This window comes from Gossypium hirsutum, chromosome D11 (genome assembly GCF_007990345.1).
Source record: "Gossypium hirsutum isolate 1008001.06 chromosome D11, Gossypium_hirsutum_v2.1, whole genome shotgun sequence".
NCBI lineage: Eukaryota > Viridiplantae > Streptophyta > Magnoliopsida > Malvales > Malvaceae > Gossypium > Gossypium hirsutum.
In genome coordinates, this window is record NC_053447.1 from 888,749 (window position 1) to 900,781 (window position 12,033).

General features: G+C 31.0%; 1 protein-coding gene across 1 annotated transcript; it reads right to left on the reverse strand.

Annotated features, from left to right (window-relative positions):
- Positions 1-4,078: 4,078 nt before the first annotated feature.
- Positions 4,079-5,495, reverse strand: LOC107904615 (heat stress transcription factor B-2a-like). Its single transcript, NM_001326936.1, is given in 2 exon segments — positions 4,079-4,989; positions 5,094-5,495. Coding segments are annotated over 2 exon segments (981 nt in total). The 5' UTR covers positions 5,349-5,495; the 3' UTR covers positions 4,079-4,263.
- Positions 5,496-12,033: the final 6,538 nt, after the last annotated feature.

Sequence of the window (12,033 nt, forward strand, 5' to 3'; positions counted from 1 at the left end):
AAAATTTTCATGGCAATATGCCGTTAACTTTAAGGTATAAAGTATTTTTGTTTAACAATCACTTCATATTTTAGACATCATCGGTATAGCTTCGATATGAAGATGGTGATAATAATAATAAATTTAATTCTTAATATTTATTTCCTGTCAATGTTAATTTAGTTATTATTATTTTAGCTACATTTAATCATTAAAATTTCAAAAATAATCAAAATATTTTTTTAATAAAATTTTTATCTAAAATATTATTTTTTTAGCGATATTAGTGTGACAAACGGTGTGATAGTCTATATGCACTTTATGCTAATATGACATTATTTATCTCATATATCACATTAACAAATGATTTAAATTTTATAAAATATTTAAATATCAAAAGAATTCAAAATTCAGAAAGAAAATAAAAGTTAAAAAAAAAGTATGAAGTACACGTCATGTTTGAAATTTTAATATTTTAATTAGTATTCCCGTTAGAAAAAAACAATAATTTAACTTTTTTTCAAAAGATTGATGGTCAAATTTGATTCTTTTTAAAAGGTTAAAGACCAAATTTAACTAAAAAAAAACAAGTGTTACCTGAAAAATTAGAACTCAACATCACAAAGGCTAAACTACACCCAAGGTCACTAAACTATTAGAAAATTTATGTTTTGACCACTTAACTTCAAAAAATTACAAAATAATAATTGAATTCGAAAGTTTTCATTCAAATCACTAAACTGTTCAAAAGTTTTTTATTTAAGTCACTATGTTATTAAGTTTTTTTCTTTTAAAAGTTCCGACTAGCGATCTTCAAGCAACAATCTGACTATTAGTACGATAGATTAGTATCCATAGACTATGAATAGAAGAACATACATTAGATCTAAGTCAATCTGATAATTAATATCAAAGATTGAAAAAAAATATTTTTATTTTAATTTTAATTTACAAATTCATGAAGTTAAAAGTTACTTCTTAAAAAATAAATTATAAAAGAAGGATAGAATGAAATATAGAATAGTGATTTATTACTGTACTTTGGCTTTGTAAAGGTTTTTTTGTCTTTTTGGAAGTAAAATTCAACGGTGTGAAGATATTAAAGTAACCCAACAAAAGAACAAAACACTACGTGTCGGAAAATTATAAACGAGAGAGAATGAAGGGCAGACGATTTTTGTTCCTTGAACGCATGGTTTTTTTTTTCTGGGTTCAGACAATCAAGTGTTTTCTTAGTCTAAGTTGATTTTTTAATAATTTTATTATAGGTTTTGATTATATCTATTTTTTATATAATATTTAGAATTATTAATAGCTTATTTCTAATTTTTAAATAAGAGAATAACGCATTTCAACATGCTCGAACTTACGTCCTTAGGCCGATTCATAATCAAATCAACCTTTTATTTATAGATTTATGATCACATATGGTTCACCCTCAGAATAAATAATAAATGTCTCATATGAATTTTTATTTAATTTTTAATATATAATATTATTAAATATAGATATGATATACTTACATTTTGTGAGTTTCTCTCCTATTTTACTAACTTTCTTGATCAAGAATCACTTAGTAAGTTAAAGATTCACTGTAGATGTATAATATTGAAAATCATTATTTCTCCCATACATGATGGATGTATCAATCCCCGCTTCAATTTAATTTTTTATACTTGTTTTTAATATTTGTAATCTTTTAAATGTCAAATAAATATTTAAACATAAAATATATAGATTTTTCTATAATACTTTATTACATTTTTATTCTTTTCTATACAAGGATAAAATGTTAATATCCATAATCGCTTTGTACCATTGTCCAAAAGAGAACGTCCACCTTGCCCTGTATACACTTTTTTTTTTAATATATAGATATATATATGTTTCGAAATTCATCGAGCATTTTGATTTTTACCATCCTACCAAGAAGTACTATGAGAACGATACATGAAGCCTGGAGAAAGTTTGGCGATATTCCCATATAATGCATTTGGGGACTAAAGAAAGGAATAGCGCTCAATCTAACCCTTCAAAAAAAATTCAAACTTCGATCAACTCTATCTCATACAACTCTTTGCCAACTCTAGCCTCACATTAACAAGATATGTTTAGAAAAACCCCCCCACTAGGGATGGACTTGAAACATTTGAGTCACACTCACCACGAAAAAAGCCAAGAAAAAGAGCATTAAAAAAAAGAACCTCGGGATCTTAAAAGAAAATTGGAGTCGCCAAAGCAAGAAAAGGAAGGCCTAGCGAATGCTTTTTTGAAACAAGTCCAAAAAGCCATTGCATGCGAGCAGACAATATGCAAGTTTTTTCTACTTCTTTATAAATGAGGTTAAGGCGTTTGTTTCCAAGCTCTTTAGGGTTTCCATCATCTACAATTGTTTTTCCCCTTCAATCATGGACCTACCTACGGCTTCTCGTTTAATTGAATCGCCATGGTTGCTACTGAATTTAACTTTTATTTTACTCTGTTCTACCATTTTCTCCTTTACAAATTCATGATTTATGAAAAGTGAAGGTGTTTTAAAGATTGAATTATTTGTTGGATTAATTTTGAAACCAGAGAAAATTTATCCTAATATCAAATGTTTTGGGGAATTAAAAATTAAAGTAAAAAATCAGTTAATATTGTTGTATCGTTGGAAGATATATAGTCATCAATTTCGAAAGAATTTGTACTTATAAACATTAAAATAAATATAAAAATTACTTATAGGATAATTTGATTTTATAAAAAAATCAAAATAAAATTATAAATCTTTAAAAAAATTTAACATTAAGATAACTTATATTAAATTATAACTTCTAAAAAAATATTAACAACAATTTTACTATATGAATCAAGGTGCTCAAAACTTCTGTTAGAGCTGATCATGAGTTGGGTTGACCCATAATAATAATTTAGGCCCGTTTGATAGGCTTAGGCTCGACCTGGCCCAAAAAGTGGGTTTAAATTTTTACTTAAATTTGACTTGGATAAAAAAGTTAAAACTCGAGTTCGGCTCAGCCTGCCAATGTTAAATTTTTTTTATATAAAAATAAATTTTAAAAATATAATACATCAAATAAACTAAAAGTATTAAAATAAATGTTTCCCAACAAATTGAAAATAAATAAATAAAAAAAGTCTTTATACTTAAATAACACTAAGATAGATGTAACTTAACAAATATATATCTTTAAAATAGTACCAAAATTAACAATAAAACAAGAGTTATATAATATTCAAATAATAATAACAAAATAATAATATAATAGTGAAATAACAACAAAATAGTAACAAAAAAGAACAATTTTTGTTTGCAAATTCGGGCCGGACTAGGCTCGGGGCAAAAAAAGCTTACCCGAGAGGACTTATTTTTTTGCCCAACCCATTTTTTGAGCCTATATTTTTGCCAAAATTCTCTCACTTTTCGAACAAGCCTTTAAATTAGACTAGATGACCTCTTGCGTATCACCTTTTTATCCATCTTAATAATTAAAAAAATGCTACAAGTACTTTTTATATGAATTTTCTTGATTAGTCCAAATGTCTTTTATTTGCATAATTCTCTCTGGAGGTAATATATAAATATGTCCGTACTTAGTCTGATAGTTAAAAACATATATTTCAGGTGAGCTTGAATGTAATAAATGGATATTTCTACCATGCATGTGAGTATTAATTTCTTACCAAAATGATTATAAAAAAAAATCCTTTTACTTCTATTTGAAGAAATTTCTTTTAAATTTAATTTCATTCAAAATATCACAAAACAAATCAATATTGTGTACAAGTTATTTATGCCGTGAGACTAACAACTCAACAATCTTAGGCGTTAACGGCACCTAAAAAAGTCTCACAAATTCACGTCATTGTCATTTATTAACTTTCTATTGTCAAATTACAACTTAATTCCAACCAAACACATTTGATCGATTCTTTTCATTACTCTCGAGGATTAAGCAAAATCTAGAAAATGGGTTCTATTTTTCAATTTTTATAATTAGAAAGAAAAAGAGAGAGAGAACAGTAAAATATAAGATTTTGGACTTTAAAGTTGAAGAAAAGAAAAAAGAAAAAAAAAAGAGATATATTTATATATATTTTATATATGGAAAGATGTCCCACGAAAGTTCTTGAAGTGGGGGGTGGGTCCTCCCTCAAGGTTTCAGAAATCATGTGCGTTTCATTCGCACGTGAATATTCCGGTCTGATCACCGTAATCATCATCCACAACCCGATGCCCGACCAAAAAGCTACCTAAAAAACCCGAACCCAAAAAAAGAAAAATCAATTACAAACCCTTTGATTCGCTCGGTGCACCTGCCGAAGCCACGGCGCGTCTTGGATCCCACGATCATCATCGCGCCCTCGGTTCTGGCAATCCAACGGCTCTAATTTAATAATCTCACTTCCACCGGGCTGTTGCAGTTGTAATTGCGTTTCGTCTGCTGCCGTCGCCGCTTCCGTCCCTACGCCTTCTCCTTCTTCCCTGGCCCGCTTTGCCGCTCCTCCTATTGGAACGCCGAATAACCTCGGACTCGTTTCTTCTTTGACTGATTCTCCCCATGATAACCGCTTCGCCGGCAAGAAATCTAGCGGTTTGTGCACGGGAGAAATGTTCTCCGACTGAGAACTTGCGTAATTCGACATCAAACTGAATATATTATTGCACAAGCTCTTCATCTCTGATAATTGTTTGTTAAGCTGCACGTTCTCTTTCCTCAATTTTTCGTTTTCTTTCATGAGCTCGGCCATAACGGTTCCTGCTTGGTTCAGCCTTGAAGGCGATGAGGCCGATGAAATGACTGGAGATTGCTCGTCTCCAGAATTCGACGGTGATATAATAGGCTTCGCCATTGGAATAGCCGCAACCGTCACCGGAGCCACCGTAACAGCTGCTGCTGTTGGCGACGAGATCTTCCGTCGCTGGATTTCGCACAAAAGTCGCTTTTCACCTCGTCGAAAATAATCGTTAGAGAATTCCCATCGATCGGGCACCACTTTTCTAAATCCCTAAAACAATTAACAAAAAATCAACAAAAATATATAAAAGAATTGCACGCTTAGAATATAAGAAAAATAAGACTAAATTTGAGAGATTCTTCTATTTGGCTCACATAAGTATTGAGTTGACGAACAAAACTAGAGAAATTGTTATGCTTGAAATATTTAGGAAGCAAATCACGAGCGAACACCGTGGGATTCCAAACGATAAAAGTAGATCCGTCGTCGTTCCACGAAATCACGTCGTCAATCGTGTGATCATCAACCAATTGATACGTTTTAGTCAAGAACGGTGTCGGAATAGACCTTTGTGATTCCGCCGTTCCCGTCGTTGCATCTCCGTTTTGCTCCACCGGCGGCGGAGCCATCAAAGACGATAATTAATAATTCCTTAAAGAAGGTGTTTGTTTCGTTCACCAGAGATGAGAAATCTGATTGTTAAATTCTAGAAAGTTCAGATTTTATGATGATTGCGGAAACAAATAAGGGGAAATAGAATACAAAAATGAGCGAAAAGAAAAAAAAAATACAAAGGAAAAGTGAATGGAACAGAAGAAGAAGAGAGGAAAGAACGAGAAGCTACGTTACGTCTCGTCGAGAAACTTCCTTGTCGATGTTATTCTTTATACGTGGCATCGCTTTTTTTACTTTTTGTCAAGTAAAAATATTTTTACTACCATAAATTATTACATCTGTTGAGGACCAAAATGACTTGTTTGAAAAAATATTTCTTTTTAAAAGTAAGTATTAAAATAGAATTACATTTGACTTATCTTATTTAAAATATAGATAAATTAGTCTATCTATATTATATTAAAAAGAAAATTAGTCATCTTATTAAAAATTTTATCAATTTTTATTGTTAAAATTTAATCATTATACATGTAACACCCCTTACCCGTATCCAACACCGGAATAGGGTACGAGGCATTACCAAAACACATACACTTGTAAACGTATTTAATCGAGTTATAAAATTTCATCAAAATTAAAACTGTCAAAAATAATTAACATGTTTCTATAACTTTTCACAATATATCCTCAAAATATTATAATCATAATAATTAGGGCCTGCGAGACCCGATACATACTCATGCAATTTAATGCTTCATTTCCATTTCATTCAATTCGCAATTTCTCATGCTCATAATTTAAATCATATCACTAGAAATTTCCATTTAATTCACGTACAATTCAATGACATCAAATTCAAAACTAATACGTATTTACCATTTAACTCAATGTTTATTGATTATACCATTCAATAACACATTTATGAAATTCTCAATTTAGCAATGAAAATATCACTTTAGTTTGAATAACAACATCGTCCTGATATAAATACACTACCACTTATCCATTTACTTTAATTCTTTTGGGCCCATTTGTCACTTACCATCCTTAATCAAATTAGAGAACGGTCACGGAAAATTGAGTACTTCACTTTCACTTTGCCATAGTATAACTATGGTCTTACGTATGATCACTTATCACTTGTCCCTGATCAGATAAGTGTAGCCACCTATCACTTTGTTTCTTGATCAGATAAGTGTAGCCACTTATCACTTTGTTTCTTGATCAGATAAGTGCAGCCACTTATCACTTTGTCTCTTGATCAGATAAGTGTAGCTAAAACTATCACTTATCACTTTGTCTCTTGATCAGATAAGTATAGCCGAAGCTATCACTTATCACTTTTCACTTGTCACTTGATCAGATAAGTATAGCCGAAGCTATCACTTATCACTTTATTACTTGATCAGATAAGTATAGCCGAAGCTATTACTTATCACTTTCCACTTGTCACTTGATCAGATAAGTATAGCCGAAGCTATCACTTATCACTTTATCACTTGATCAGATAAGTATAGCCGAAGCTATTACTTATCACTTTCCACTTGTCACTTGATCAGATAAGTGTAGCTAAAGCTACCACTTATCACTTTATCACTTGATCAGAAGTACTCAAATCCGGCGTTCCGCTCAATTTGATCATTTATTCATATATCAGGCTTACCAACATGTGTTAATTCATAAAACCATTCATGGTATTATTTCATGCCAAATCATATACTGAATATACCATACACACATACTATGAAACTTTATTTTCACACATGAGCTGAAACCATGACCAATAATGCACAAAAATAAGCATCATTCATATTTCATCGTTTATGAGTTATAATCAAACATATGACCATTTATACACGAATCATTCATATATTTCCCAATTTTCCTCCTCCTCCTCTCCATTCCACATCCTTAATGTGTATAACACACTTGAACAACATTAACCATAATTTCAATATTCACTAACATGTATATTCAAAGCTGTTTATCCGAGTCAGAGTCACTAAATTATTTTTATCCGGAGCTACGGAGCTCCAAATTAAGATCCGTTAATTTTCCCTGAAACTAGACTCACATATCTTCATACCATAAAATTTTCATAATTTTTGGTTCAGCCAAATAGTACAGTTTATTCTTTAAAGTTTCCCCTGTTTTGTTGTCTGACAGTTCCGACCACTCTTCACTAAAAATTAATTATCTCATTGTACAGAATTCGGATGATGTTTTAGCTTGTTTCTTCTAAAAATAGACTCATTAAGGATTCTAACCATATAAACTATAACTCATAATAATTTCTGTACAATTTTTAATGATTTTCCAAATTCAGAACAGGGGAACCCGAATTCATTCTGACCTTGTCTCACAAAATCTATTATATCTCATGATTTACAATTTCATTGCTCACATAATTTCTTTTATAAGAAACTAGACTCAATAAGCTTTAATTTCATATTTTATTCATCCTCTAATTCAATCTCTACAATTTTTGGTGATTTTTCAAAGTTACACTACTGCTGCTGTCCAAAACTGCTTTAGTGCAAAATGTTGATTTCCATTTTGCCCCAAATTTCACAGTTTATACAATTCGGTCCTTTCTCAATTAACCCCTCAATTAATCTAATTTTCTCAATTAGTACTTTACTAGACATTATAAGTTGTTACACAACTATTGAAATTCAGAATTGCCACATATAACTCTATCTTCAAACTCTTTTACTATTAGGTCCCAAACATTCACTTTCTATTCAATTCTTTCAATAAAATCAGCATATGAACAATTTAAAGCTCTAATTTCATGCTAAATCATCATATACTTCCAGCACATATTCATATCAACTTTCAACTTCTTTCATAAAATCAAAAACTAATGAATTTAACAAGTGGGCCTAGTTGTAAAAGTCATAAAAATACAAAAATTTCAAGAAATAGTCAAGAATTGAACTTACTTGTAATAAAAATATGAAGAACCAGCTTGAAGAAGCCCTTCCATGGTGTTTTAGCTGATGAGAATTCAGAAAAATGAAGAGAAATCTAGATAATTCCACTTGGGTCCTAACTTTATTAAGCAAATTTTGCAATTTTCCAATTTTGCCCTTAATTCTCCTTACTTTCTTGCTGATTTCATGCCTCTGCCGTCCAGACCAAATAGACCTTGGGTCTATTTGCTTTTTAAGCCCTCTTCCTTTTATCATTTAAGCTATTTAATCATTTCCCAAAATTTTGCATTTGTTACAATTTAGTCCTTTTTGTTCAATTAATTATCGGAACTTTAAAATTTCTTAACGAAACTTTAATACTAACTTTTTAACACTCCATAAATATTTATAAAAATATTTATGGCTCAGTTTAAAATCCCCGAGGTCTTGATGCCTCATTTCGATTCTAATTATTTTAATATTTATTTCTAGTGCACTATTCACTATTTCAAAAATTTTCCTAACTTCATATTTAACTTATACTTACTAAATTAATAATATTTTCTACCCATTTGTCGAATTTAGTGATCTCGAATCACCGTTCCAACACCTCTGAAAATTCAAGCCATTACATTTTTTTTCGTCGGATTTGTGGTCCCGAAACCACTGTTCCGACTAAGCCTAAAATCGGGCTATTACAATACATCTGAATAAGATACACGCGACAACTATCAATCATGTCATTTTTTAAAAGTAAAAATAAATTAAATTACTAACAGATAGGACTGATTTACTATTTAATTTAACGTACAAGGATCGATTTGTTCAGTTTTTGAGTAAAAGAGGCAAAATGCAATCTAACTACTAGTACAAAATATTTTATAATATTTTTACCAAAAGAATTATATTATTTAAAAGAACATTTTCAAGTTTGAATATTGAAAATAGTTACCTAATTCACTTTTTGAGTAAAAAGCTTATCCGTATTAAAAATGAAGGGTTGAGTACATTGAAACTTACAATTAGAATAACTAAATCTAGAAACCGACAACAAAACAGATTTGCCAACATGCCTCAAAATGGAATTGCCCTATCCCAATACTTGTCAACCAATAATTCTTGTATTCGTATTTACTAAAATAGGATAATGTTATGAGACTGTATAAGTGAGATGAGTAAGAGAATAACTAGGAAAAACCTCACACCACGCAGAGTTTGCAACATCCTTATATAATCTTACCCTGATGTTCGTTTTGACAAAATTGCCCCTTTCCCATGTGAAGCATCTTTCTTGATACCCTGTATCAGTCAAGTTACAGAAATCAAGCATCGAACGAAAGTCCCCCATAAGATGGTCATCTCATACTTGACCACCTTCTTTTTTCCCATTAAGAGAATATCTCATTGAAATCCCCACGACCATCTAGGGTAAACTTTGATCTTGGCCCAATTGTCACAAAAGATTCCAAGACTTTGATATTCGTCGATAATCTAGAGCACCATAACAACTTGTAAGCCTCCATATTATGCCCATCGAGAGAAGGTCCTAAGTGTGATATTAGTATCCTATTTCCATCCCATAGTCAGCTCTCCATGTAACCCCTTGGCCGAAATATCAATATCAATACCAAATCCAAAACCACATCTCCTTTGAATCCATTTCATCCTTTTAACATCCAACTTAGTTTCAATTAAAAACACAACCTGGGGATTAATCTCATTCAACATATGTTGAAACTTTTGAACAGACTGTGGATTCCCCAAACCACGGACATTTCAACTTAAATCTTCTTCAGGTCTAGTTGACCTGCTTAGCAAGTTCAGCTGATCTCGTAGATTGACTCGCATTAATTAGCTCACCTGAAATCTTGTTCAAATCCTCGTGGAAAGAAACGGGAGAGACATTAGAATATGATCTGGGTCTCTTTTTACCGTTTGCAATCAATATTTGGCCATCTTCGTGCATAACGATTCCATCCATTCCCTTTGGCCCAACCTAATATCCATCCAATCTCCCATTCAATCTGCTCGCTAAATTAATTCCAAGATTGAAGCACATTCCCTCCATGAAATTAGGGATATAAATATCCCTAGATTCCCTCCCTCTCATTATTTAAACCTTCTAAATTTACATCTCGAAAATCGCCTTCTTCCCTTAGCCATATGCTCATTCCGACAGTCTCCCGATAGGGAACCACCTTGAGTGAAATATCCTATTCCAATGGCAGCTATTTTTTCTCGTGAATGATTTGCATTGGGCAAAACATTTTGCCATGACCAAGACGACCACGTAGAAAACAAAATAATGTCAACTTTTCATACTTAAAATTCACATAGATTTGCTTTGATTGCGAAAGAACTAGTTCTTTTCTCCTTTTGAATGGCTGACACACATCCATCCTCACTCGAATTTGCATATAACTCCGAACACCATTAGTGATAGATTTGGCATCATAATCAATAAATCTCCCAATGAAATCGCCAAGTTGCTTGGCTATTGTTTTAGATATTAAGCCATGCGGAAGATCGTGAACTTGAACTTAGAAATTGAAAAAAAATAAAGGAACCCCTAACGGGCCTTCCCCATCCTTAAGAAGCTTGTGAAAAACAAGAAGATGGTTGTTAAACGTCCATAGAGCACCATCTATTACTCGATCCAGATCTACTTGGTAATAAAACTGAAATAAAAATCACTTTTCTCCCACTTGCGCCATTAAAACCCCTCCCAAAGGGTGCCAAAAATTCGCTAAAGTTGTTTGCTTAGATTGGTACGAGGAATTTGGCACGCCTCTTCCTTCCCATCATCGAATGCAAATCTGCTAAAAACCAAAGAAAAAGGGACAAAACATGGTACGAGGACAAAATAATTTGAAAACCCACATCCAATATTTCTTTTAATTCTATGGTTTTATAATTAACAATATATAATGGTGTTGTTTAAACATAGTTTAATTGGTACGTGATTTATAATATTTAAGTTGGTGATTCCAGCTTTTATATATACGTAAATAATTTGCATAATTTATATTACGCATTATACAAATTAACATAATTTTAATAATGTAATTATTTTAATTTTAGAAATCAGAAGTCAGAAAGAATTTTGAAAAAATTGTATAAAAAAGTAATACAAGTCAATAGATTCATAAAACGAGCAATCACTTGTTGACTTATAATAAACATATAAACATTTTTCTTAAATATCTTCCTCAATAAGTTACTTGAATGGGCAATGAAATAGAAATGCCAAAAGGGCTATCCCACTGGATTGGATAGAATATACCTTCAATATTCCATCAATTATCAGAGGGTGATTTTCCCTTTTTAACCTTTTTTATTTTAAAGTTTATAAACAGTACTTTATTTCTTATCTTTTAAACTTTTATTTTATAAATAAATTTTTATTTAAAAAAGTTGAAGTAACTTTAGCAATCCCTAACATATATATGTATTCTCGTTTTTGATTAATATAATTTGGAAATTTAGGCTTCGCTTGTATGGGTGTTTGGATTTGAACGTAATTGTATCGATCAAGTGAGAATGAATAATAACTATTAAGAACATTAGATTAGAAATTAATATAATAAATTAAAAATTTTAAATTATTTAATTTTTATGAAATGATCAAAAGTATGTGAAATTGTAATTTTATTTAATAAAATAATAATTTGTAATTTAAATTATTTAACGTATTTTTTACTATATTTTTTTTCTGCTATTTAAATACAAAAACATACTTCAATATGAGCAATTACAAAAGAAGCTAGTAACCTTCAGCACTGAA